The sequence below is a fragment of the Rousettus aegyptiacus genome, unplaced genomic scaffold, assembly GCF_014176215.1.
Source record: "Rousettus aegyptiacus isolate mRouAeg1 unplaced genomic scaffold, mRouAeg1.p scaffold_m13_p_8, whole genome shotgun sequence".
NCBI lineage: Eukaryota > Metazoa > Chordata > Mammalia > Chiroptera > Pteropodidae > Rousettus > Rousettus aegyptiacus.
Window position 1 is genome coordinate 54941596 of NW_023416311.1, and position 27242 is coordinate 54968837.

The 27242-nt window shown below is 34.2% G+C and overlaps 1 protein-coding gene across 2 annotated transcripts in view; it reads right to left on the reverse strand.

The window, feature by feature from the left end:
• Positions 1 to 1243: 1243 nt before the first annotated feature.
• ARSK (arylsulfatase family member K) overlaps positions 1244 to 27242 on the reverse strand; it is a 33109-nt gene continuing 7110 nt past the window's right edge. For both annotated transcript variants that reach the window (XM_036225447.1, XM_036225446.1), the window contains 6 exons: positions 24855 to 25014; positions 16186 to 16468; positions 15823 to 15994; positions 12369 to 12593; positions 4645 to 4869; positions 1244 to 2888 (listed from right to left, as the gene is read on the reverse strand). In XM_036225447.1, coding sequence (XP_036081340.1) covers positions 2599 to 2888; positions 4645 to 4869; positions 12369 to 12593; positions 15823 to 15994; positions 16186 to 16468; positions 24855 to 25014 — 1355 coding nt within the window. In that variant the 3' untranslated portion in view covers positions 1244 to 2598. The remainder of the gene's footprint in view (positions 2889 to 4644; positions 4870 to 12368; positions 12594 to 15822; positions 15995 to 16185; positions 16469 to 24854; positions 25015 to 27242) is intronic.

The following is a 27242-nucleotide window of genomic DNA, read 5'->3' on the forward strand; positions in this document are numbered from 1 at the left end:
GAGGGTTTTTCTCAGTGTTCCTGCTCTACTCCCAACTTTCAGTAGATCTACAGCCTAACCCTGGGGTAGGGTAGTCTCTCTCCCCATGCTTCTGCTGTTCGCAGTGCTGCTGCTCACGGTGGGTACAGGCTGGTTTCCTTGGCTCTCCTAGTCTAGCCTCAGTCTTCTGCAGGCTCTGGGGGCCTGAGCCTCAACAGTAGGACTTCCCCCACACGCCTGTCCCTCCCCCAATGGCAGCCAAACTCTGCCTTTGACTTGAGTATCCTGTTCCCCATTGAGCTCTTTGCTGTCAGTGCAGGGTCATGGGCACCACTGGTTTCCTGCCTGTCCAACCCGCCAGTGGTAGATAGTTTTTGCTGTTACCTGCCCCTTCCCAGTGACTGCTGACCTTTTGCTAAGGACTGAGGCAGGGAGGGTTTCTTGCTCCTGCTCCTGCTTCTGCTCCAGTGGCAGAAGTTTCGCTTTGTGTGAGCAAGACTCTGGGTTTTACATTTGTCTCTCTTCCACTAAAGGGGCTCCATCAGGTCTGTCGCCATGCTCTCAACCTTTCTTATGAATGTGAGCTGAGGTCTGAAAAAAAGCTCATTACTAGGGGTGTTGTCCCTTGTGTGGGGAGCTCCCAGAGTTTCTACAGTTATTTTCACACACATTTGGTTTTTAAAAATTTGTCAACATATCAGTTGTTTTCATACCCACTTTTTCGGTTGCTAGTTTTTCCTCCAACATTCTGCCAAAGGTGGAATATTTGTCTCTTCGCTCTGCAGAGGGGCTTGCCACTCTTTTGAATTTGGTTCACCTGGTGCCTTGCAACTTCAGACCTCTGATAGACTGAGAAAGGGTTTTGATTTTGTAGATTATCTAGCTTTTTCACCCCCTTTTGGTTTGCGTTAATGTGGGAGCAGCATTCCCTTGCAGCTTTCCCTACCCTATGTGGAAACAAAACTTTCAAAACACTTTTTAAGAATACCCGTTCTTCACCATAAATATTACGTAACAAAACTTATGCTTATTTTGTTTCTTTAACTTCCTAAATTGAACGGTTTATTTATTTTATTTTTCTTAATAATAAAAAGTTTAAGGTTAAGAATATATTCTTCTGAGTATAGTTTTGGTTGTGTCATATATTCTTCTAAGTTTTATTTTCATTATTTTCAAAATTATGTAACTAATTTTTCTGACCTAAGAATTATTATGCTCTTAAGATTCTGCTTTGTAAGTTGAAAAATAAAAAGAGGGGTCAAAATCTTATCTGAGAATTTAATATACATAATTGTAAACATTGTACACACATACACAGAATATATGACCAATGTAGAAGGGAATACTTCTAGTACAGGTCTAGCTTTTTTCTGTTTTCAGTTTTCCACATTGAGCTTCTTCCACCTAGTTTGTCCTGAGACATCTCTTTCTTGCTCATGGTTCCTCATCACCAAGTTCTTAGTTTGATTTAGTGATTTATAATATGGTTTGATACCCAGTAAGACTAGTCCAAACCTTAATTTTCATACGTAACTACAAAGATAAGCTCATATAAATTCACTGAAGAATGATAAAAGAGATGAACTGGCTCAAAGAGTTAATATCTACAGCATGCCTGTAACAAAAAAGACCGATAACCAACATAAAAATAGGCAAAGAATAGAAACAGGAAAGGTCATAGTAAACCCCAATGGCTATTAAATATATGAAAATATGATCTACCTTATTCATAAAAATAAAAATAATATTGTTTTAATATATCGGCTTGGCAAATGATTTGAAGACATGCATTGCTGGTGAGAGTTTAAGTTGGTATAACTTTTTTAAGGGTAATTTGCTAGTATCTAGCATAATTTTGCTAGATACAGTCTTACCTCAGTAATTTCTCTTCGAGGTATTTCTTAAGTGGGAAAAAAAAAACAACAAGCGGTAGAACATTTTAGATAGTACGCCATCATTTGTGTGTGGGGAAAAAAGAACATAAAGTTTATTTGTGGATGTATCTTCTGTCTCTAAAAGGATATACAGGAAAGTGGTTACTATAAAGGCTTCCGGGAAGGGGAAGCATGTGGCTTGGTGGCCGGAAAAGGAGGGAGCCCTCATGCTCACTGTTAACTCTTTTGTACCTTCTGAAGGTTGTACCTTGTGCATATACTATTTTAAAAATACGGTAACAAAGCCAGCCATATCCAGGGTCTGTGTCCCATCAAATACTCCCATCAAATACACACAAATGGTCCATGTGCCATCAGATGCAAATAACTTATCAGACACCATCAAATATTCACAAATAACTGTTTTATGGCTCATAAGTAATCAATAACGGTTAAATATTTTATATTCCATCTTACTCAGAAGACTATAACTTTATATTACACTATTTGCTTCCATTGTTTCAATACTTCCATTAAGTTGTCAGACTGGTAAGAATGAGTCAGTCTTGATAGTAATCATTTGTGAATATATATATAATTATATAATGATTATTTTATATTTAAAAGAGTAGATTTTTAAAAGTAAAAATAAATCATTTTAAAACTAGTGTTTAAGACATAATTAATCATGATATTTTTACATATTTCTGTGTAGCTCCGGAACATTCTTTTCTTTTTTTTTTGTTCAAAATTTGTTTGCATTAGTGCGGGTTTTAAGCCACTGATCAATCGCGCTTTCGTACTTCCTTGGTTCTTTTAGCCAGTCCCGATGCCATCTCAGGTTTGCGATAACAGTTGAATAGTTTTGCCCTACACTTTGTTTCCACTTAATAAACTGCTCTTTATTGTACTGGTGGACAGAAGCAGAAACTTTAGGATAGTTTATAATGGAACGAAGCTTCTGATCCAAAGAATAAGTGATTTCTGGAAATTCTGTGGCAATATTTGTTAGTTCATCTGGATCTGAGGAAAGATCTGAAAGAAAAAGAAATTAAATACCTGTCAAAATAGTTACCTGCTACAAAAACAGTTTTAGAATGCCATTACTCTCTGATGTATTAGGATTTATTTTTATTTTCAGTTCTTCTTGGTATAGTAAAATGAAGGATAGTATAAATAGTAAAATAATATACTGAAAGTTAAACACCCTTCTAAATGTATGTCTAAATTATCTTCCTTCCTACCATCATCCTGCTATCTCATTTTTAAAAATTCATCCTTAGATAGTAGAAACAGTCAAACCCTTATTACTAGTAAGCTGGTTTAGCCCTAATTCTTCCCGATTTTGATGCCTTGCTTACTTTGACGTGCAGAGAGAAATAAAACAAACAGTAATGCTAATATTGGCCCATTTCAACAGTCCCAAACATTCCAGCTTTAAGAATTCTTTTTATAGCCAAATCACGTTCTTGCAATTTCAGTTACTCCCAGTTTTCTATATATATTTTAGCATTTTGTGTTTGGATTTTTCAGTTAGATTTATCAATACTGTCCATGTGAGCAGATAGCCATGGAAATAAAAACTTCTCTCAAACACTACCAACAAGAAAATAATGATAAATATTTCAGATAATACAAACACCCTTTTAATTTATGATGTAGGTAGACAGGATATAACTAGGAAGCCAATTTAATTGGGAATAAAGCACATCAACTATTTAATGACAATTAAGCTAGTAAGTGAACAATGAATGTCAAGGGAAAAATCTCTTGTGGGCCTATTTGAGCCCATTAGTCAGAAGACCTGTGAAGACATTTGCGACTTTGTTAGGTGACTTCAGATGGCACTTTTTTGGGGGAAAGAGATGTTAGTAAAGCCCTAGAGATTACAGGAAAGGGGGGCTCACTCACTGATCCTTTGAAAGTCACATCTGCTTTTTCAACATGACCAGTGAATGAGCAAGATATGCCCATTCATTCACTAAGATGACAGCTTAAGGACCTCCTTTTGACGCCAAGAATCTTTTGTTCTAAGAGTTAAGGGTGTTAATCAGTTTGTCCTAAAGAATTACTTTGAGTTAATATATTCGACATTTAACTAGGAAGGACTTAGGGAGAAATGAATATTAATGGCTTTAGCACATATTTTATGTGCAAAAAGGGGGCAAAGTATAAGTAAAACCTTAATTCTAATAATGCTGCTTTAAAATTAGTTCATAGAGTAGCAAAGCTAGAAAGCAATATTGTAGAGTAGAAGGAGCATGAATTTTGGAGTTAGAATTGAGTTGAAATCCCAGTTCTACCACTTCTTAGCTGTGAGAGCTTGCACAGGTATCTGTATCCCTTTGACCCGTAGTCGTCTGTATAAAATAAGGATAATGATATCATCTTGTGGGTTAGAGTGAACATTAAATAATATATGTAGAATATCAGGCTTCATAAGATATAGGTGTTAATCCTCCAGAACAGCTGAAAGCAAGATACACAAGAGGGTGCTGACAACTGACTGTGAAAGAAAACTGTATTAGAAGACACTTTGATCAGAAAAAACAGTGGTTTCAATCTTGAGACCCAGGTCAAAAACCTTAGGGCACTTGCTCTGGAATTCAAATGCTTATTTTCAAAGAAGCTGCTCCTCACATTGGCAACCTTTTTTAGATTGTCTCAGCATGAAGAGCAGCAGATATTTATTTGTTTATTTAAAGATAATCACTGGATCTTTTAGGCAATGCTATGTAGGTCAGCTCATTATACATTATACTACAGGTAAAAAATATATCAACACATTTACCAAAGAGTTGAGGCAATATTGAAGCACCATCAGAGTAGGCTATATACTTCCATTGGTTAGTTCGAAGCATGTAAGTGGAAGCATTCACATTGCATCCATGGAATTCACTCAGAATCCAGGCTGGATGTAGGTTTTTGAGCTTATGTTCATTCTTAAACATTTCTGATGATAATGGCAACAAAGAGTATCCACTCAGGTTCTGAGGCAGAGGAATTCCAGCAATATCTATTTAACAAAAATAACAATATTTTAAAATAACTCATGCTTTTAGTTGAACACTTATAAATGACATAAAGGTCACCGAGACCAGAGACTATATATGGATTTTGTAAATAGACTGCCTAGATCCAAATGCTTAATCCCCTCGTCATGTGACCTTGAGCATATTATTAATCACTGTAAACCTCAGTTTCCTCATCAATAAAGGGAAATAATTAATACCTGTACTTCACAGGTTTATTTTAGGTTTAATATGATAGTTTTTACAAAATCCCTTAACAATTTTTATTATTAAATATCACCAGTTGTTTATTCCTGAATTATATAATCACAGCTGTTTCTCACATTTGTTCCATGGGATATTAACAAGACCTAAATGAGATAAGGGTTTAGCAGTCATATATGTTTGCAAACAAAGGTTAAAAATAAATAGGTAAATTTATTATAGATGTAAAGTAAACCTTCAAGGGTGGTATACGGTATGCCATTTGATGACAGAACTTTTTTCTCCCAAGTAGCATCTAAAGGGATTAGTATTTTGCAGAACATATGTTGGAAAATCCTAGATTATACTGATTTTGAGAAAAATAATTGATTTTTTCCTCATCAAACACAGGCAATAAAACAATAGCATAAGAAATGTCTAACTTATAAAGAAGTTGTATTTGTAATATAATGTAATGTAGTTGCTTTTAAGGTATTTTTCTGAAACTCAAAATATCTTTTTCCTATAGAAAAATTACTGTTAAGATGGCTGGGTAGTTGGGATAATTCCAAAACGAGTATGCAGTTGCCCTCTACATCCCTTTTCTGGTTTCAATGTTCCATGTTTTTAGGTATAATTAAATATTTCCAATGAAAAATAGAAAGTAATAGATCTGCAATGCTAGAAATTAAAACCGAATCTGAAAATTAATGTGACTATAAGTATTTGAGGAAAAACAGGTTAATTAAAGGAGAATAAAGAGTAGACAGAGATCTCTAATAAGTCTGAAGGTAACTGTTTTACATATAAGTTAAAACTTTGTATCTTCCATTTGCTTGGAAGGGGCATATACAAGTACTGATCTTCTGCCAACCAATCATAATCAGGGACTTTTTTGAGAAAGGAAAGGAAAGGAAAGGAAAAGGAAAGGAAAAGGAAAGGAAAAGGAAAGGAAAAGGAAAGGAAAAGGAAAGGAAAGGCAAGGCAGAAAGAAAAGACAGAAAGACAGAAAGAAAGACTGGGAAAGTGAGAGGGAAGGGATGGGGGAGGGGGAGGGAAGGAGGAAGGAGGAAGGAAAGAAGAAAGGAACAGAAAGAAGAGATAACTGGTTAAGAACAAAAGGAGAAGGAGCAAAGACAGTAAAGAGGATGTGCATGAGAGAAAGAGACCGACCAAGATGAAACTAATTGCAATACAAGACAGTTGGCTACTTACAGTAAGGAAAGAGAGTAGCCAGGGAAGAGGCTGAGTCAGGCTGGTCTGTGTCAGCCATCAGGTGGCACCACTAGCGAGGCACAGGAAGGGAGAGAAGAGGACTTCCACGATGGTTGGGAAGCAGGAACCAACTGGCATATACCTATGACTGGGCAGTTCCTGCATTTAGCATTGTCTTAACCTTTAATACTTAGCAATACCTTATTTCATATCTAGTCTTAACCTAATTTTCCTAAAGATGCTTGAAAGACTAAGAAAATTTACTTGATTCTCTTTTGTTTCTATAATAAGTAAGTAGTAAGCTAAGAGTACATTCAAGTATTAATAATTTTCATTTATTCACCAAACTAGGTTCTGTTCCAGGAGTAGGGAAAAAACAGTGGAAAAAGCAGGTAAGCTTTCTTAGAGTTTACATTCTAATATGGAGGGGCAGGCAAACAACTATATCAGATAGTAATAAGTATAGTGAAGAAAAATAAAGCAGGATAGGGAGATAGAGAATGTTGGCAGGTATGGTTTATGTGCTGTTTAACATAGCGTGGTCAAGGAAGGCCTCTCTGATGAGGTAACGTTTGAGTAGAGACCTGAGGCAGGGCTAAAGTGAGCCCTATAGATATCTGAGAAAGGACATCAGCCCGGGGAATAGCAAGCGTAAAGACCGTAAGGCAGGAACCTGCTTTGTTCATTCCCCAAAGACCAGGGTTGCAGAGTGAGAGGTCAAATTGTAAAAGATGAGTTGGGGAGGGGAAGAGATCATGTTGGACTCCTAGGCCTAATTAGAGATTCTGGATTTTACTCTAAGGGAAATGGGAAACCAGGAGAAGATTTTGAGCAGAAGTGTGACATGGTCTGTTGCTAACTACTATATGGCAAATGGACTAAAAGTGGGTACAGGTTGGAGTTAGGAAGCTATTGCAGGAGTCCAGGCAAGAGATAATGATGACTTGTTTCCAGTCTATTATCAGTAGAATAATATATTTTTGTCAATTGATGTTGAATAAAACCTATGCCAAATATCTATAGTACTTAATAAATACCTTACATACTTATTAACTTTTCTATGCTCCAGGGAGCTAAGTATTCATTTCTCAAATATTTACCAATAATTTCCTTAAAAGCATTTTAGCTTAAACTGCTTTTCAAAAAGCTCATTAATCTTCATCTGAAAGCATTTTTTATATTTTTTCTTCTGGTAAATCTGTCATTCTAATTCCATTTTAAGCAAATTTCATCTTTCTTGGCAATATAAGCAAAGATTAAAAGTAACTGCATGGTTCTTAATAAAGTGACTTAAATTTAAAACAGTAGTGGGTAAAAATGCAGACCTGGATATATGTGATGGTCTCCTGAAGAGAAAAAAGACATATTTCTTCCTGACCGTATGAGTAGATAAGGAATTAGACTGGTATGGCAATGATACAAACTGTGCATGTTTTAAGGGCAAGGAATAAACAATATTAATGATAATAATATCTGACATTTAATTATTAATCATGTTCTAGTCATTGTTCTAAACCATGCAATAGCCATATCATTTCCATTTTATTGATAAGAAAATTGAAGACCAGAGCTATTAAGTGGCTCGAGGCCACACAGTTGGTAAATACTGAAGGAAGGATTTGAATTTAGACAGTCCCAAATCTCTGGCCCCTTCAATACTATACTGCAAGTCTTGCTTTACTATAGTTAGTCAACTTCATAATATTTTCCAGCCAATAATAACAAAATAGTTGATATCAATTTGCAATTCTACCAACAGTGCACAAGGGTTCCCTTTTGCCATCTGTGACAACATGGATGGACCTAGAGGGTATTATGCTAATGCAATAAGTCAGACAGAGACAGACAAATACCATATGATTTCACTTATATGTGGAATCTAAAAAAATAAAATAACAAACAAAACATAAATAAAATCATAGATACAGAGAACAAACTGGTGGCTGCCAGATGGGAGGGAGGTTGGGGGGATGATTGAAAAACAGGAAGGAATTAAGGAGTACAAAGGGAAGTTATAAAAACAGTCATGGGGATATAAAGTACAGCGTAGGGAATAGAGTCAGTAATATTTTAATAACTGTATGATGTCAGATGGGTACTGGACTTATCGGGGTGATCATTTTATAAGTTATATAAATGTCTAATAACTATGTTTTACACCTGAAACTAATATAATATTATATGTCAACTGTAATTGAGAAATCGAAAAAAAAAAAAAAGTCTATATAGAATACCCTTCTCAACCCTTCACTAAGATCCTGTAACAATAAGGGTTTTGCAAATTAAATCACTAGCAATTAAACATTCTTTTAAACATAACTGTATTTTTGTATAATTACATTTTCACAATTCAGAAAAATCTGGATTTATCTTTTATATGAGAGGAAGGCAGGTGTTTTACAAGAAAAGATAAACTATTAAAACAATTCACATGAACATAAGAAATTTAAAAATTAAGTCAGAACAATTTTAATTTTAAAATGAGACTACCTTTATTTATTACTGAACTAAAGTATCCTGATACTAGGTTGTTGGAGAAGAAAATATTTTGGGGAATAATTTTAAAGAATAATTTCTGAAATTATATCAACTTCAATAGTATAAAAAATTTCTAGTTATAAAAATGGTATTTTTATGCTATTAGAAAATAATGTGATACTATAAATGACCTACAAAAATAAATAAACTATGTATACTCTTCCTACTTTATCATAAAATATCAATTTATAGAAAAGAAAGCACTCTTTTAAAATACTTTAAAAAAATTACTGTAAATTCAGACTTTATTTTAAAGCATTGTAGCATCTTAAATTTCAAGACACTTTATAGTAAGATAGGTTTGTTAAAACAGGAATCTCAATTGGTTTTTCTTATTCATTATCTTTCTATTTAAGGTGTTTTGAATCACCATTTTTTATAAGATGTTTCTAAGGCCCATAGAATGGAGGGGAAGAAGTCTGTCTTGAGGTTTTGATCTAAGAAATTTAGTCCCATACTCTCTGTGTGTAAATTGGATTCATACAAAATAATATAGTTATGGCTAAGCTAATAAAGAAAGAACCTTTAGAATTCTAAGAATAGATTGTTTTGTGTCTATTTTAAGCTCCTAACTGGTTAGATGAATCACAAAATAAAAGTCCTTTGTAGATACTTTATCAAAATCTATATGTTTACTTATTAAGCAGAAGTAAATGAAACATACTGTCCCACAGTTCACATTTTAGATTTAATCACCACTAAAGTAGCTTTAAACTCTTCCAGCACTGAGCAATTTTCATTTTAAAAATAACCCTTGCTATTCTATTTACATTTCATAATTGGAACTAGGCTGCCATACATACAATTTTGTATTCTGCTTTTTACTTTAACTCGATAAATTCTTAACCAATAATAATAATTAAAAAAAAAAAGAATGACTCAAACATCAGATAAAACAGACAATCAGAATTATTTTTGCCTTGTTGGCTGGTAAAGCTGTTCAGCAAGGCAACAGACTCAGTTTATGCCTATTAATTCAGTATAATTATTGATAGTACCCTTTTACTATTAAAAATGTGCTGATTTAGACAATAGACACATTATCTCAATTAGTAAATAAACAAAACAAAACAAACAAACAAACAAAACCCCTGTTCACATAGTTTTAAAACCTACATTTTCTTTTCAATAATACACAGGGGCCATTTTCAAAAATCATTTCACCTTTTAAAATAAAACTGATTAGTTTTTACTTAATCTATTACTACTAGATATTTATACTATTTTATTTTTAATATAATATAATAGTACAATAAATATCCATGGAGATAAATTCCTCTGTAAATCTATAGGTAATTTTCTAAAACTCCAGTTTTCTAAAATTGGAAGTTTAGAATTGGATATGTGTGTACATTTTAAAAAATAGTAAACATACTGTTTTATCTCAAGATTGTAAAGTAGAAAATTTGCATCATAGGCAAATTGAAAACAATATTTATTTTTGAGAGGATTTTGATGACTGCTTCAATTTCCTTACTGCTGACTGGTCTATTTAGATTTTCCAGTTCTTTGTGATTCAGTCTAGAAAGGTTATATATATCTAAGAACTTGTCCATTTCTTCTACATTATTTAATTTGGTGGCATATAGTCTTTCATAGTATTCTTGTATGATCATTGTATTCCTGTGGTATCCATCGGTAACTTCTCTTTCATTTCTGATTTTATTACTCAGCCATAACAAAAGATAAAATACTGATATTTGCAGCAACATGGCTGGATCTTGAGATTATCATGCTAAGCAAAATAAGTCAGACAGAAAAAGTTGAGAACTAAATGATTTTACCGATATGTAGGATATAAAACTGAAAGCAACAAACAAAGATAAACAAAACTCAGACACAGGCAACAATTTAGTGGTTACCAAAGAGAAAGGGGGATGGAAGAGAGGGAGAAAAGGGTAAAGAAGATCAAATATATGATGACAGAAGAGATTTGACTTTGGGTGGTAAACACATAATGTAATATACAGATGATAAATTATAAAATTGTACACTTGAAACCTATATAATTTTATTAACCAAGGTCACCCCAATAAATTTAATTAAAAAATAAAAAATAAGTAAAAAAAATTAAAGAAAAATGATTTAAACAATGCCTATTAATCAACTAACATATAAGGTGATGGAATGACTAGGAACAGACTAGGATGTAGTAGATAGCTCCTGAAGGTGACTGAGTTATTTAGCTGCTGGAGTCAAAAAGACAAACAAAATGCCAACTATCACTATGAAATATATTCAAGAAAAACTAAAAAGTAATCACCCTAACCTTGTAATTCTTTTGCAGTTCTGTTCACTGTACCTCAAGAAAACAAAACATGGCTAAAAAGTTAAGCAAATACGATAATCCTGAGGAGAGTTTTCATTGCAAATGGGTGGAGGTGGGAGAGTTCCACATGAGAAAAAACTCGGGGAGGAAGCTGTAAAGAAATGCCGATATAAATAAGCATATATTCATAACATTATAAAGATGATAATGAGAGATACTTACAAATACACATAATTACACATTTCTTATAAAAACAGAAATGAGAAAAAGTAATAGGGATTGGCTAAAACTTGAAGGAGCCAGAAAGTGGCAGAGATATGGCTAAGTGTGAAAACTGCTTTGGGATAATGGAGACACACAGCAAATGATGACTGGGAAACTGAGGAGATTAAAAATATACATCAGGCAAAAGAACAATAAGGAAGTGTGTTCAAATATAGAAGAAGTGATGTGAAACAAAAGCAAAAAGGAAAAGACATTGATATAAATTAACTGTAAAAAAATTTAAGACCCTGGAATAGTCTTTAGTTAAATGAAGGAGACTTTGTAGCAGAATTAAGGAGATAAAAAGAACTCTCTTATTTCTGATTTTCCAACACGTTTTTTCTTTCAACAAAACTTATTTATAAATTGATGGTACTTTTTGCAATTGAGAGCATCTTAGAACAATGGAATTATAATTAAATGTTATTAAATTTAAAGTGCTCTGCTTTATTAGATTGAAACTAACAGTTCTATATTATTCCCTCTGAATCTGATGATGTTATTTTAGTAAAAACTGTTAAATACCACTATCCAAATGTTGCTGTTCCAGACCTATGGTTATGCTTATAGACATTAAGAAGCTGGTAAAGCAAATAGTAACAGAACAGTCTAAAGATTCTCAGGAAAAATACGGTCATAGCATCAGATCAAGTGACTTTTCCAAAACTGTACAAAGTTAGAAGTTTCGAAGTGATTGAAATACTTGAGAAGGGAAGTTATAGTAGAGAATCGAATCATATAAAAATCATAATATAAAGTTATGAACTTGAATATCTTATGTGGCTTACTCTATAGTCATATCCTGACTGTGAATCTTTTGAAGGAAAAATGAGTACAGTAAGTGAAGGCCAAAGGAACTTGAGGAATATTATCCTCATTTTTCATATACAGATTTGACTCACAGTTAAATGAATTGCTCAAGGTTACAAACACGTCAGCAGGGCCTCTGACTGCTTTGCTTATTCATTCTCCATCATTATTACAAATAACTATTTACAGAATTTCATTACTTACCAAGCATAGTAGGGTAAATATCCACAAGAGAAACCACATTTGATACTTGTATGTTGGCCTTAATTCCTGGTCCCATTATCAAGAGTGGAACATGGGCACTAGCTTCGTACATACTCATTTTATAAAACTGACGATGTTCCATGGCTAGCTCTCCATGGTCTGAGGTGTATATGACAATAGTTTTCTGAAGAAGATCTAATTGGCGAAGAGCCAAAATAATTTCACCTACAATATAGATCAAGATAAATATTAATTAGCTTTTAGTGCATGTTTTATTCTATCACAGTAAGTTTATAACAACTCCACACTATAAGAGTTTGTCAAGATGCTTCTTAATATGTGATTATCTACTGTTCTTAAGTAAGCTATACTAAGTTTCCTGTGACCATTCCTCAGTTGACAGTCTAGAAAGGAAGATATAGTACTTATAGGATAGTTTATTTGGAGATCATGCTGGCTTGCTTTCTGTGATTCTATCAGAGAATGGGGGGCGGGGGCAGCGGGTAAGAAATTTCCCTTTAGTGACCTGAATGAAAAGAGGAAGACAGGTCTGGGTGTCAGCACTGTACATGTCTCAGATGATGAAAAGAGTCATATGACATTGACCCACAATTTCTTCTCAATGGGAGGTGATAAAAGGGGTCAGAACTCTTTCTGCTGCCCGTTCTTCCAAATCCCCAATTGCCAGATCATGCCTATGAAGCTGCTGAGAATTATGGAAATCCTACATTTGAACAAGGCCTGGAAGCAATACAAACAGAATATGAATATGGTTTAGCATATTCTTGGATGGGGAGTAACTAAACAGTACAATTTTTCCGATTGGTCCCTGTTTCTGAGTGTCCTGAAATGTCCTCATTGTAATTAAGAGAATCATAGAAAGATATAGTGTAGAGAGGAGTCATCCCTCTTTTGGCAGTTCTTGAATCTGGGATATGGGGGTCTGTATTATTAAAACAAAAACCACACACACACACACACGTGAGTCAGAGGTCCAGTCAGAACTGAGACCCACTGCTCTGTCGAGTAATTTATGGAGTTCAGACCATCAGGATCTTTCAACTGGACGACTGTAATTGCTTCCTAATTGATCTTCTTGCCTCCCCTCTCTTTTCCTTACACATTATCCCTTGTACCATTTGGGTGGATCTTATTCTAAAATATCTGATCATGTCACACCCTAGCTTAAACTTTTTTCATAGTCTCTCATCTTCAATTCTTTCGCATGACATACAAAACCCCTGTCCACTCTTGAAGCTCAGCTTCCCCCTAGGAACTTTCACAATCCTAAACAACTTATTAGTTTAGGCTTTCTTGCCTCTGTGCATACTCTGCCTTCTGTGTCAAATGTCCTTTCTCCCACCATCTACTTGGCAAAGTGCCATTCTTCCTTTGTGACCCAGCTCAAGCATTTCCTCCCTGGTTAAGTATTCCGTGCTCTTCCAGGTAGAGTGAATTACCCCGTCCTCCAAAACCCCTATGATCTGTTTACTACTGTACTTACAACATTGTGTTTACAGTCATTCAATAAATGTTTACTGAGTTCTTGCTCTGTGGCAGGCAGTATAGAAGCAAAGCTAGGCAGCTAGGAAGAAATGCTGAATAAGACTGAATGTTCTTGCCCTCATGAAGCTCATATTCTTCAAGGGAAATGCATGGACAGTAATTGGAAAGTCAATAGACAGAATAATTAAAGATTATTATATAAACAAACAGGATATAGCGTAGGATGATGGGGATGGTATATCAACTTAGAGTTGTCAGGAAGATATCCCTGGGGAAGTGATATTTGAGTCGAGAGCTAAAGACTGACAATAGCCAGCCATGTAAAAGGCAAAGGGAAGTGCGTCCCAGGCAGAGGGAAGAGTGAATATAAAGGTGCTGAGGTGAAGTTAATGCTGAGAGCGTTTTTCATTAATGTATGACTTCTTGATAGTATTCAACATACTTATACCACTGCCCAACTTAGTGCGTGATAGCTAGAAGGTACTAACAGTTGAGCAAACACAGTGAACAGTAATAGATACTATTTGGTGACCAGACCAGCTATAGATTTAACAACAAGGATACAATATGTTTCACAAATTTTGAAACCTGAAGTGACCTGCTGCATTTTTTTTTTTCCTGAAGAGACTTCAAGAGTAGTATTCCCATACCCCCTGAAGCAACATTATATACTATTTCACTTCAATAGATATGAATGGGCAGCTGCAAACTTTCAAGAGATTTCCAGGGTGCAAATAGGTGAATATCACAAAAATCAGGAAATATATAAATACAGTTCAACATTTGTGTGGGTTTAGGATGAAAGAAACTTAAAATCTTATTTGCATTAAGATTGAGTAATTGGAAAGTCCTTAAGACTCATCTAATATATATTATACTTGTTACTTTATAAATAATTTATCCCTATGGCTGTTTTGCGTTGTTTTATACTTTTCTATTTTTGCCCAATGAATGCTCTTAAGAAACAGTCATTTACTTGTTCACTCCTGAGGTTTACTTTGTACAGAAGAGGTGCTACCTATACTTCACGGATGCCATTATGCTCCATTTCAAAGTGCAGCAAAATAAATGATATGGTTTTATAAAAAGAATTTGTTATAAAAATGGATATCTTTTTAAACCAGGTTTTCTCCACATCTGAAGTGGAAATTGTCATAACTCTACATGTACGTAGTAGGCAAAACACATTCTTGACAATCATCTTATGGAGACAGGTTTGGTTTTGAGCTGAATTAGAGGAGGAAATTCAATATGATTCTGGACCAGAATATACATGGGGGAACTGACTCCACCTTTAGTTAAGTCTTGCTCTAACAGGCCTGGGGAAAATGGATTTGTTTTGCAGTTCTTACAAGTCTGGGAGAACTCAAAGATTCTACAAATAAACTGTCTCATCTCCTAGAACCTAAGCTGCCTGATGATTACATGTCACACATGTACTTGTGAAGCAGAGCTCAAAGATGTTGTGGGTTTGGTTCCAGACTACCGCAATAAAGTGAGTATCATAATAAAGCGAGTTGTAATCTTTTTACTGGTGGAAGGTCTTGGCTTGAATTTGTAAAAAACATATCTGTGTAGTGCAATAAGAAGAGGTAATGCCTGTACTGATTACTGGTTAAAGCTGGTAAAAAGTTTTGTTTCAAGCAGATGACCCTTTCTTTATGTTTCAAGCCTTCTACGACCCTTTTTTATGTGTGAACAAACTGAAGCATTTGTTAACTTATGAATAATTAAGATAGAAAAGGCTTTTATTCTATTAAAAATGGAAATTATCAAATTTTTTATATGTATCAAGAGTCTTATAATTCTAAATCTGAAGTATCTACACAACTGTTGTAAGAAATTATCTGAGGATGTTTACACAAGTGACCAACCAATATGATAACAGTTTATTGGAAAAACATTAGACTTTTTCTTCATGTAAATGGTTATTAATTATACCACTTACCAAGCATGGCATCTGTCTCAGCACACATAGCATAATAAAATGCTCTAATATTCTTAATTTCTTTTTCTGAAAACTTCCCAGTGCAGTTCTTTGTATAGGAAGAGTAATAATCTATAGGGTGCATTTCTGACAGAGGCGACCACTTTGGGACTTTGATGGCATCATAAGACACCTAAAAAGGAGAGAAAAACAAAGTGGTAATATTCTTTTCCTCCAACTGGGTGTTGTTAAATTTGATTTAATGAGAATATACAATTTTCAAAATTTTCTTTAAAAGTGATAATAAAAGAAACAATGAATAAATACCAATAACATACAGACATAATCTTAACTTCTACTTTTGAGCACACATAGTGCACTTACTTTTTTAAGCCAATAAGGAGATGTGTGAAATGTTGAAGATCCAAAATTTTCTCCTGAAGATGGCGAAGGATAAGGGTGTGGTAGATTTAATCCCAAATACAGAACAAATGGTTGACTGTAATTAATTCCTTCTTTTCTTAACCAATTTACTGCTCTGTCTGTATTCTCCCAGTCCTCTTCCATTACTCTTATTTTAGTCTTTTTAGGGATAAGATTAACCACAGGCCTGCCTTCTTGTCTGAGTAAAAAAGCAACATCTCTCGTCCATGCTTCCACACGGTTGCTGAGGGGGAAAGAAAACAATATACTGTAAGGTATTTAAAAAGTTCTAAAAACTAAGCAGAAACAAGAAAATAGTATCGAAAACAGTTTTTAGATTCAGTCATGTAAATGTTCAGACTTATTATACTCGATCTCATTAAGAGAGTTATTGAGAATTGTAAATTAAAAAGCCAGGAAAAAAAAATAACAAGAATAAAATATTCACCTATGTGTTCTTTAAAACTAGAATATTTAGAACAGGTGCTTTTTCTTAAAATAAGAATTTTAGTAAAATAAAATAGGTTTTGGATTCCTAGTATTTCTGAATTTTCTGGCATTCTTTTTTTTTCTTCTGTTAAAAGAAGGTAGTATTTCTAACTAAAGCTACTATAATTTTCCCCTCCCACTAAATCTTTGTATTTTAAAAATCCTACCTCCAATGTGTACGTCATGTGTTTCTGAAGTTTCGTGTTGTAAACTTTTTCTAGCTATATCTTTTCTCTTTGTAGGAACAATTTTAACCATGATCTAAGCGATCTAAGTTAATAGTGATGCAAATTCCTTAGTCATTATAAACTAGATATATTTTTATTAGCTCATTTAAAAGTATTATGATTCAATCAATTCAATTTCTCTACATCTTTAGTCTATTGTCTGACTACTTGATAAGTTAAGCAGCAGTACTTACTACTACTTTTTCTCGATCAATGTGTATTTAGTTGGCATAACTGTTTAGGAAGCAGTCCTGGACGTTTCTAAGAAGCTTGTTTTTATAAGTTTCGGTTGAGGCAACCACCTCTGTAGTACCCTATCAATTAAGAAAAGAGTTTTAAAAATTCAGATTCCAATGTAGAAACAAAGACTATTTTATATGAAAACATAATATTCCATTTAAGTAAAATTTCAAACCACAAAAAATGACTTGATAGTCCATAGATGAGCTAATATAAAACTTTTATCTGCCTTTGAAAGCAGGTAAAGAAATTTAAGCAGCTATAATAAACATATAATTTTTCATATTAAGTATTCCATATATTTTGATAAATATATTGAAAACTAGAATTTCAGTGGAATTACATCTAACAGGTTCTAACTGATTCCATCTAGTATACAGAAAGCCTTAAAACAATGTTTTATAAAATTTATCATAACTACCAAAACATGAAAATATAGCATTAGTTTCTCAGTCTTTCACTTAAATAATTATTGAACCTTCACTATATGTGACCATTATTAGAGTTATTGGAGAGGAGTGGAATGTTAGGGGTTTGTTATACCAGCAGTACTTGTGCTGGAGCTCAAGGATGTTAAAGAGAAATAGGACACTGAGATTCATACAGATGTTGAGGAACCAAAGTGCTTTCTTTTCAACCAAGGAGTGTTACATGGGAAAATATGGCTAAGAAATTATTACAGGAAGCCAGTAAATTTGGCATAACTCCTAAAATCCTTGGAATTTCCTAAGTGATGAGAGCAACAAAAGTGCCTTTTGTTACTTAATGAGGTTACTTTTTGACCACATCTAAGGATGGGGCTAGTTGCAGGGGAGAACTAAGCATGTTATTGGAGGGTTGAAGCTTTTATTCCCACTCCGTGGCTTCTGGGGAGGGAAGAGGGGATGGAAGCTCCTTGCCCTTTACATCTCCTTCATCTGGCTGTTCCCAAGTTATATATACATTTTTATAATAAACCAGTGATCTAGTAAGTAAAATGTTTCTGTGAGTTCTGTGAGCTGCTCTAGCAAAGTAATAGAACACAAGGGAGGGGCAATGGGAAGCTCTGATTTATAGCCAGTCAGTCAGAAGCACAGGTGACAACTGGACTTGCAGCTGGTGTCTGAAGTGGAGGGGAGGGGACAGTTTTGTAGGACTTAACCTGAGTCCTTAACCTGTGGAATCTGATGCTATCTCCAGTTAGATAGAATTTAGTTGAATTGTTTGTTGGTTTGTGGAAAACTATTCCTCGCTCAACACACACATTGGAATTGGGTGCAGAATCTTAATTGGTGATCAGAACATTTACCTGGCTTTGGATTAACTGTAGATATTGTACTGATTGTGCTAATTAACGTAGTTGATATTATGATGTGGTAATGAGTGAGTCTAGTAGAACATCTCAAGAAAAGGTCTTCTAGCCTTGAAAGATGGCTGTGTCACAACCAGATTACTGTATCTTTTGTCACAGCAACGAATAAGTGTGATTCCATTTAATCCTTCTGGTAAGGTTATGTCCCTTTCCCTATGTTTTTTTTTAACCCTGTGTTCCTGAGATTGTTTAAATCTTTAAGGGTAAAAAAGGCTCAAATTAGGTTAATTTTGACCTACTGTTATCATTATGGCTCATTTCAAATTTAGCTTTATTTTTGCCCTCTTACTAAATAACATGTGATTTACCCTCCTATCTTCGTGGCACCCTCTTTTGCGTATTCATGGTTCTATGTGTCTTCGGCATGAAACAACAAATGATTTCAGCATTACTAGGGCAGCTAGTAGATTATGGTTGAAGATAAAGGTTGCTCTCTCATAACTGTCAATTTTTCCTCTGCTCTGGCTTTCCCAAGGATCTTGAGTAATAGCTAATTAAGAGGTAACACTTTGATTAGTTGACCCATCATAAGGCATTGTGCCCAGGTATACTCCATATTTGAAGTAAAAATTTATTTTCTATAACTTAAAAACACTTAGTATGTTTTGGATATTCAATAAATACTAATAGTTATATTTGATGTTGACTCTCTGTTCTAGTCTCACTACTCCTGGGCCATCCCAGTCCTCCTGGGGTCCTGGTAAGCATGAGCAGAGGAACAGACACAGTGCCAGCACTGGGCCGATACAGAAGTGGTAATTCTCAGCTCAGAGAGTCCGTTTTCTCAGTCTAAGATTCCTTCTGGCCAGTAACACGAATAGGAAAACAGAGAATGAAAATGAATATGCAACTTCATAATCTATTATAATTACTGTAACCAAGATAACTTTTAATATAAAAATTATAATTCTCTTTACTGAACAAGCAATGTCTCTAATCCCTTTTAAACAAGTCAAGCTGTCACACCAGGAAACAGTCTTTTGGCCCCGTGCTTAGATCTACTTCTTTGTCTCTTTGTTCTAAGTGCTGTCTTTCTCTGCACCCTACCCCACCATTAATCAGTATAACCTCTTCCAAATGTAAACTTTCTAATTACTTAGGTGGTGTGAGTATTTTGAACAAATTTCTTTCCATTCCATTTTTATGTACTTTGTCTGGACTATCAAGAGTATGGTTTCAATCGAGAAATTAAAAAGGGCTTATGTTAATAGGGAGGAATCCCAACTATTTGTGGTTTAGATACTTAATGTTTCATTGGCTCCTCTCATAAATTTACCCTGCAGTAGGCATGAACAGACAATGTGTAGTTTCCTATATGCCAGCATTTCTCAAAGTGTGGCCCAGGGACTTCTGTGAAGTGCTGGGAAGCTTTCAGTGGGTCCAAAAGGTCAAAACTATTATCACAATGATAATACGTTATTTGCCATTTCACTCTCATTCTCTCATGAGTATACAGTGGAGGAGATCATGCTAATTTTGTCTCAGGTGGGAGCTCAAATATGGAGTATACCTATTTCAAAAGAGACTGTTCTCTATAAACCTAAAGATGCTTCAAAGTGCCATTTTGTCCATATATACTAAGTGCTCCTCCTAAGTGGTCCAAGATCTACTTCAACTCTTTGTAGAAATCTAATACAGGCTTCTTTTCTTGGAGGAACACACAAAATAACCACATGTTTCTGATGAAGGCATTCACAATTGGTCATACCTTGCCCTACTTCTTCCTGAGGAAGTACTGAACTGAGGTCCAGTTCTTCATATCCTTACTTCTCCCAAGAGTGGTCCATGGACCAGCAGCATCAGCATTACTTGGGAGCCTGTTACAAATTCACAGTCTCAGGCCCTATCCCAGACCCACTGAATCAGAAAGAGAAAGGGTGTTTAACAAGATATCCAGGTGATTTGTATGTACATTAAAGCTTGAGATGCACTGCTCTACATAACAGTGTAAGAAATCTTTTACTCAGAAAAAAAAAACTCTCAATTTTTAGACAGGATAATCAAAATAATTTCCATAGTAGGCCATGAAAAGAATTATTCTACCCTGGATCAATTCCAGAAAACAAGGTGATGGCTAAATGCATATCCAATATCAATCCAATAATCAACAGTTTGATTAGTTTCTTTTTAGCAACAAAAATCTTCTTTTACTATAAATGGAAAATAAAACTACCTAATGCATTATCAACTAATTATTGCATAAATGTGTATATGTGCCATTGCTGCTTGAGAAATACTTTTTACACTTTAATTTTTTTTCTTTTTAATACATTCTGGTCTTGCTTTAATCAAACTTGGGATATATGGTGATATTATTATGGTTGTTAATTTATTTTTAATATCAAGAATGCTAATTTACCTATGTACTTTTGGACATTTTAACATTCTTCTTTAGAAATTGTAGATCAAGTCTAAAAATTATCATATATTCCTTAAATAGTAAGTGCCTCGCTTTTGCAACTTTGTATTCCAGCCTCATACTGGAAAATGAGGTGCTGAAAGCCAGATTCTCAGGGCTAACTGCTATATAATGTAGTCAGTAAAAGAGACAACTGAAAGTATAGAAAGATTGCTTAAAGGAAAATGGGGAAACTTTTAAGGGATGACAAATTAAGACCAATCAGGAAATTACATGAATTATCAAAAATTCATCTAAAACAATCAGGCCAAAAATATGTTCAAGAATAAAAAGAAGAATAAACAGAATCATTCTAAGGTTATCATTAATTTTTAGAGAACAATTACTTTATGGAGATTATCCAATTCAGTTTATCTGATGAAACCTACAAGTATTTTCTGCCAGATGCCTCAGTCTGTTCCTCAAGTCCTCCTCATATAATCTTCAAAGCCTTCTACTTGGATGCCTTAGATCAGAAGTTTCTCTTTCCTGTCCTCCATTTAAGCCTAGTGATGTTCTACTTGTCTGAGAGTTCATTAAATTTAAAATGCTATTAATGTAAAATGTACTTTAAAAAATGTATATTATTAAGAAAAAAATGTTGCCTATATAGATGAGAATTTTGTAATCATCCAATGTAACATTTGTTGCAATTTTAGAGATACTAAATTGTGAAAAATTGTGCACCTGGATGTGATTGCTTCCTCCTTTAACAGAACTTGTATTTTGCCCTCTACTGTAGTTCTCTAGACTTTTTTTTTTTTTTACCTTCTCTTTTAAACCAGAAGTCTCTCTAGTTAGGTCATATCTAGCTAATGCTAAAGTTAATTAAATTGAAAAAGTTAAATCTCCACATTAGATAGTTTCAGTCTCTTCTCAAGTGGATTAACTTCCAAATCTTCAAATGGTTAACACTGGCAAAAATAGGAGATAAACTTCATTATGGGCAGCTAAACACAATACATTAAACTTTAGTAATTAAATGGAAAAAAAAAATCTAAGAATTGGAATGGGTTAGTAGGGCCAAAGCTATCACTCATGTTACAAGAAACTGATGTAGGAGTTATGGCAGACAGCAGTCTGAACATTGCCCCACAGGCAGCTTCAGCCAAGAATTTGCTAGTCATCAGAAGTGAGGGATCTGGAATAACAAAACAAAGCAAAACCAACAGCAGGCTCTTCCACTATTTTAAAATATCATGCTGAGAATGTACATAGAATTATGCAAGCTGTTCTAGATATTGAATATCAATAAAGATAATAAGGTGTGTGTATGAGTGGATGGTGTGGGGGTTCTAAAAACGCTTCTAAAATGGGTGTCTTTCTCCATTATAAGGAAAGAATAAAATAAAACATCCTCAGTATGGAGAAAACTGACCTAAAAGTATATATGATCTTAGATTATAAAATAATAGTAGATATGGTTACGTAAACACAGACTTTATTATTAGGCTGCAGAATTCGGAGGGACTGAGAGAGGCCTCTATGGTTGCTGTTCTTGAGTTCTCCTACTCTCCTCTTGGTCACTGTGGTTCTATTTAGAAAGCTCATTATGCTGGTCTGCTGGCCTGATGGGATGGGCGAGTGGTGTTAGCGGCCTATGATTTGCTTCCCTTTACTGTTTGCTGAGAGGCTCAAGCTTAAGAGTTTTTTCCACAGCAATTCCCTCATTTTGGAAGTAGGCCTTTTCTTTTTCGTTTGTTCGACAGGATGAAGAATTGCCTATTGTGAATTGGTGTCAGAAAAACAAACATGTACATTGAGAACATACATAATTACAATGATGGTAAGATGAAATAAAGAATTGGACTTTAGGTTTTAAACTTTTAGCTAGGAAAGATAAGACAGCAGCATGTTTAAATTCTCTTCTGATGGCACTAGAATGGAAATTCCATAAGGTTAGAGATTGTGTTTTGATCACTACTGTATTCTCATCATCTAAAAAGACTGCATGGTACATAATAGGTGGCTCAATAAATATTTGCTGAATGGGTATGGCATATATCTGATTTTACTTTTGTAACTTTCTTAAAGATCATCTTTTAGTATTAACACTTTAAGGAATATGGCTTAATATTCAAATTCTTTATTAAATTGTACTGATCTTGGAAACTGGGTCTTTAAAATGTCTATGTGAAATCAATTACCTTCTAATTTTACACACTTCCAAATTGACATTTTCTTTGCTTTTCTTAATTCTAAAAAAACTGACATACTTACATGGATCTGATCCCTTCAAATATGGAAAACAAATTTAAGATTTAAAAAGCAGGTATGATATTAAGTATGATATTATTAAGACCATTCTAATGAGTATAAAACACTTAGTTTTAGATCATGGTTTATCAACTTCTGCACTGTCGACTCTGAGCTTGCAAATGCTTTCATGGGGGTTGGGAGCCATTCTGTGCATCACAGACCGTTTAGCAGGAATGGTGGCCTCTGTCCTCTAGATGCCAGCAGCACTCCCCCAGTAGTGTCAACCAAAAATGTCTCCAGACATCGTCAAACGTCTTCTGGAGTGAAAACTGCCCTCAGGTGAGAAGCACTGTTTTAGATATTGGGAATATATTGGCAAAACAGTTTTACCTGATAGCAAAAATGATCAAAACACCCTATGGATTAAATACAAATGCTTCCTTTCAAGTGTTATGAAAATATAGCAAATTTGAACCTAATCACCTACTATAAACACAATACATGTGATATGAGAGAGCCAAATGAATATCAGGACTTTATAAACCACTTAAGTGTACTCCACTGAAGTCACAGAATTTCGGAAAGAAAAAACATTTAAAGTCATTAGTGTTAGCTCATTTGAGGAAACTGGGATAGTAAGAAAGTAAATAACTTGCCCGAAGTCTTCTAGTCAATATGTGGCATCTTAATGAGTAGTACCTACAATACTTGTTTAGCAATTGTCTGGAAGAAGCAAGTGTGCACCCTTAGAGTTCCCAGTATGGTCTAGTAAATAAGACATAGTAAGGAACACATTGAACCAGTATTCCTAAACTGGTATAAGAAGAAAGCATCACTACTTGATGCCTAAAAAAGAAAGATGGAGTATTGTAGTAAGAAACTAAAAAGTCTTGTATTTCTGAAAATATAAGGATCAAAAATAGCCAATTTCAGTGGTAAATGTACCAAGAGTTATAAAAACCTGAATTTCGATTTTGAGAGTCACTCTATCAAAAACGCTGAATGCCCCTAACTTATGAAGTTTGACATGAAGAGATCTTATTTTCATCTGAGATCTATTTTTAAACTTAGACAGAAATATTTGAAAGATAATGTGTCATAATTCATATAACCTTTACAGACATGCTGTCAACAGAAACCTTGAATTATTTGTCAGCCAAATGGCTGTGAGGACATACAGCACTCACAGAAATAGTCCTGATAGCTTATTTCAATTTCCTAAGCTCTAGTGAGTAAATGAAAATATGCTACAAGTGTAGCATCTTTGAAAACCATCTTCGACCTTTGAAATATTAACATTTTCCTTTTACTAGTTTTAGAATTCCACATGAGAAAGAACTTCTGAAAATTAAGGATATTTAAAACATTAAAAATTGAAAAACAGGATATGTTCTTTTAGTTGAGGATATATACAAAATACTAATAATGAACAAGTGCTATGACCCTGGGTTAAATAGAATAGTGATGTTTATCAAATAATAAGCTATAGGTAGACAATATAACTTTTTATTACATTCATTCATTCATTCATTCATTCAACAGACATTTAATTGTGTGCCTACAATGCACTGGTACTACTAGCAATGGGTTAGCCAAATTAACCCAATTGAGGGATTAAGAAATTTACCTTTGTGGAGAAATAAAAATAAAAGTAAAAAAGAGTACATGCATATGCTATAACAGAGAAGAATGAACCTATTAGGATTATTTTTGTTTTATTCTTTACCTAACGGAATGATGTCCTGAAGTATAGTCCAGTTTTCCAAATTTTTGTGTTCGGTAGCCATGCTTCTCCATGATATCCATCCATGTTGTATAATTTGGATCTAGGCCCTTGAAGTTATTCCAGGATTCTGTTAAGTGAGTAAAGAGGCCACTCCACATTGCTGAGGGGGTGGGAGATTGAAGAAATTGGGATTAGTGTATAGTTGAACAATTTGTTTTACCTATTAAGACAATTACTTCAAGAGAAAATAGAGTCTACCGGTTTAGAGCTCATGCTCTGGAATGAAACATACCTGCATTAGGTGCTTTACATAATATTTCCCACTGTTACCTCTGCAAGGAGTTTACTGTTTACATTTTACAGGTGAATCTATAAGGCTTACGAGGTAAGTTGTTTAAGGTAAATACACCTGGAATTAAATATAAAACCTGTCTGACTCTAGAGGCTTCTTTCAATTATAAAAATAATCACTAAGTATTTATTGGTTATTTTCCAAGTCAGTCAATTGAAACACAGATCCTACTTCTCAACATCCTCAAGTTTTTTCCCTATTTCTTGTCCTTGTATTGGCTTTCCACAAAAATTTTGAGTGTACTCTGTCTTCTCCTTCATTCTCTTCAACCATTTATTCAATAAATCTGTCTTCAAATATTAACAGAACTAAAGGGAGAAATAAGCAGCAATACAACAATCCTAGGAGACTTAAATATCTCACTTTTAACAGTGAGATCATTCAGACAGAAAAATCAACAAGAAAACACTTAAATTATATGTTACAGGAGATGAACTTAACAGACACTTGTAAAGCATTTCATCCAAAAGAAACAGAATATACATTTTTCTCAAGTGCACAGGGAACATTATCCAGTTTAGAGCATAGGCCACAAAACCAGTATTAATGAATTTAAGACTGAAATCATATCAAGCATCTTTTCTGACTACAATGGCATGAAACTAAAAATCAATTGTAAAAAGAAAACTAGAAAATTCACAAATATGGAAATTAAGCATCATGCTACTGAACAACCAATAGGTCAAAGAAGAAATCCAGAAAGAAATAAAAAATATCTTGAGACAAATGAAAATGGAAACACACATTCCAAAACTAATGTGATGCAGAAAAAGCAGTTCTAAGAAGGAAGTTCATAGTGATGAATGCTTACATTACGAAAAAAAGAGCTCAAAAATAAAAAAAAACACCACCTAATGTACAATTCAAGGAACTAGAAAAAGATGAATACACTAAGCCCGAAGTTAGTAAGAGAAAGGAAATAACAAAGATCAGGAAATAAATGAAGTAGAGACTAAAAAGATAATAGAAAAGATCAATAAAATTACGAACTGGATTTTTAAAAAGATAAACAAAACAGACAAACTTTTAGCTAGATTTACCAAGAGATAAAAAGGGCTCAACTAAGTAAAACTGGAAATTAAAGAGGAGATGCTACTACTGACACTACAGAAATACAAAAGATCATAAAAGACTACTATGAAAAATTATAAGCCAACAAATTGGACAACCTGTAACTACCATATGATCCAGCAATTTCACTTCTGAAGGAAATCAAATCACTATCTCAAAGAAATATCTGCATCCCATGTTCATTGCAATATTATTTACAATAGCCAAGATGTGGAAACAACCTAAGTGTCCATTGACAGATGAATGAATAAAAACGATGACGCGCGCGTGCACACACAGAAATCCTGCCTTTTGTGACAAATGGATGGACCTTGAGGGCATTATGCTAAGTGAAATAACTCAGACAGAGAAAGACAAATACTGTACAATCTCATAGACGTGGAATCTAAAAAGAACAGCCTTTTTTTTTTTTTTGCCAGAAGTGGGGCTTGGAGAATTGGGGGATATGGGTGAAGGTGGTGAAAATGTACAAACTTCTAATTAAATAAGTTCTGGGATGTAATGTACAGCATGGTGACTATATTTAACTTGTATTGTATATTTGAAAGTTGCTAAGAGAACAGAACTTAAAAAGTTCTCATCACAAGAGAAAAAAATTGATGTACTATATGAAGATTAACTAAACTTATGATAGTCATTCTGAAATAGACGTATTGAAATATCAAATTATAATGTAGTACACCTTAACCTAATACAGTGTTACAAGTAAATTATGTCTTTAAAACTAGAAAAAAGTCCTTCTTTCCCTTTTACCATTTCCGTGCACACATCAGAGTAGAGTTGAATAAGCTTTCTTTTCTCATCTAACAAAATGTTTTCTTTTGGAGTGGGCTGGGTGACTACCTGGATTTGAATGTCAATAATGCCAGTTAATGACTGGCTTTTGATAAGTTGCCCCTCATCATTGAAATATAATTTATAATATAGTTTAGGTTTCCTTTAATCATTGGTGACTATATAGTTGA